A 1,595-nucleotide genomic window follows, 5' to 3' on the forward strand; every position below is an offset into this window, starting at 1 on the left:
AAACTTTCCTCCTTGGAACAGTAATGAATAGACTCTCTTTTGTCTTGCTACTAACAGCACTGCAAGTTCCATTTTCCAAACAGATCACAATGTTCTTGAGGAACAAGTTCTATCACCGTCATTCTGAACCTCAGCCTACAAAAAAAAAGAGGTCAAAGACAACAGTACTGTACATCCTAACAATATTCCAGAATGATTACACTGGCTTAATGCAATATGTCCTGTTAGATGTGGGTTACATTTGGACACTGCTTGGTGATGGCAAGCTCATAGGGCTTCCTATTGTGTTTGAGAAGGCGATGATTGCATTGGAGCCCTTGGAGTTCTTGTTCATACCCAGAATGTCCACACTGGTTTGCTCTGGCTCAGTTTTCCTGAAGATATTTTTCATGGTTGACTGAAAGTTATTGGTGACAAAGCAGTAGACAATGGGGTCCATGCAGCTGTTGAGGCTACTCAGAGTTACTGTCACATGGTAGACAAGGAGGCTGACATCATGGGACATGTCTGGGTTGACGGAGATTGCAACTTGTCGCACATGAAAAGGAGTGAAGCAGATCATGAAGATGATAAGGACAGTGATAAGGAGTTGTACAGCCCTCATTCTTCTCTCACGACTCTGGTGCATGAGGCTGGGCTTGGAGAGAGCACACATAATCCTGGTCGTGAAGAAGATAATTATGATGAGGGGGAAGAAGTATTCACAGACCATCAGAACCAGAATCTTGGAAAGGCAGCATGTGGCAAACTGTATTGCCATAGTCAGGATGGAAAAAGTCACCACAGTAGCAAAGATCCAAATGAAGATGCAGATCCCCTTGGCACAGGTGGGGTTCCTCCATTTACGTGAGGCCTCCACCTGTACAATTGCCAGGTAGCGGTCAACACAGATACAGGTCAAGAAGAGAATGCTGCAGTACATGTTGACAAAGTAGCCAAAAATATGAACCAAGGAACAATTCAGGCAGTTCCCTGCACTGTAGAACATGATGATCCGGACAGGCAAGGAGAAGCCCACCAAGAGATCAGTAACAATCAAATTGATGGTGTAAATAACAGAGGTGGTTTTTGTCTTGGTACGGAAGCAGAAGACATACAGTGCCAAGCTGTTCAACACAACACCCACCAGGAAAATGATGGCATTGACTATCATCAGGGCAATCCACAGGCTGTAAAATTCTGTGTACAGTTCTTTGTCAGAGTGGATGAATTTGGAGAACAAGTAGATGCTGGAGTTGGATTGCTGGGTGGAGTTGGTAGAGTCAAGGGCTGGCAGCTGGGTGGAGGAGGTCGACATGATCACTGACTTCCCAGCAATCTGGAAGAAACAAATACATTGATGGGCTCCAAACATTGTGACCTAGGAAGATTTTAGTCAACATATTTGTATATCCTAGTAGTTATGATGTGCTTCTGTGCTCCCTGACATTTTCCTCTGCCAATATGGGATTACCAATAATCACTAGAAGAATACCTGCATTTATAACTACTGTCTTCCAGTGGTTCCAGATACATGTTTTGGAGAAGACGCATCACCCCCAAGTTTCTCTTCCTCTGTCCTGTGCAAAAGTGGTTTTAAGGCCTGAGCAAGAAAA

General features: G+C 44.1%; 1 protein-coding gene across 1 annotated transcript; it reads right to left on the reverse strand.

Annotated features, from left to right (window-relative positions):
• Positions 1-235: 235 nt before the first annotated feature.
• GPR20 (G protein-coupled receptor 20) lies at positions 236-1,312 on the reverse strand. The gene has a single exon (XM_054385606.1). The coding sequence runs from the start codon at positions 1,295-1,297 to the stop codon at positions 236-238; it is 1,062 nt and encodes a 353-aa protein (XP_054241581.1). The 5' UTR covers positions 1,298-1,312.
• Between the last annotated feature and the right edge of the window lie 283 nt (positions 1,313-1,595).

This window comes from Indicator indicator, chromosome 12, assembly GCF_027791375.1.
Source record: "Indicator indicator isolate 239-I01 chromosome 12, UM_Iind_1.1, whole genome shotgun sequence".
NCBI lineage: Eukaryota > Metazoa > Chordata > Aves > Piciformes > Indicatoridae > Indicator > Indicator indicator.

What these genes read in the sequence shown, in the direction of transcription:
- GPR20 (XM_054385606.1), bottom strand. Translation starts at nt 1,297, where the DNA reads ATGTCGACCTCCTCCACCCAGCTGCCAGCCCTTGACTCTACCAACTCC.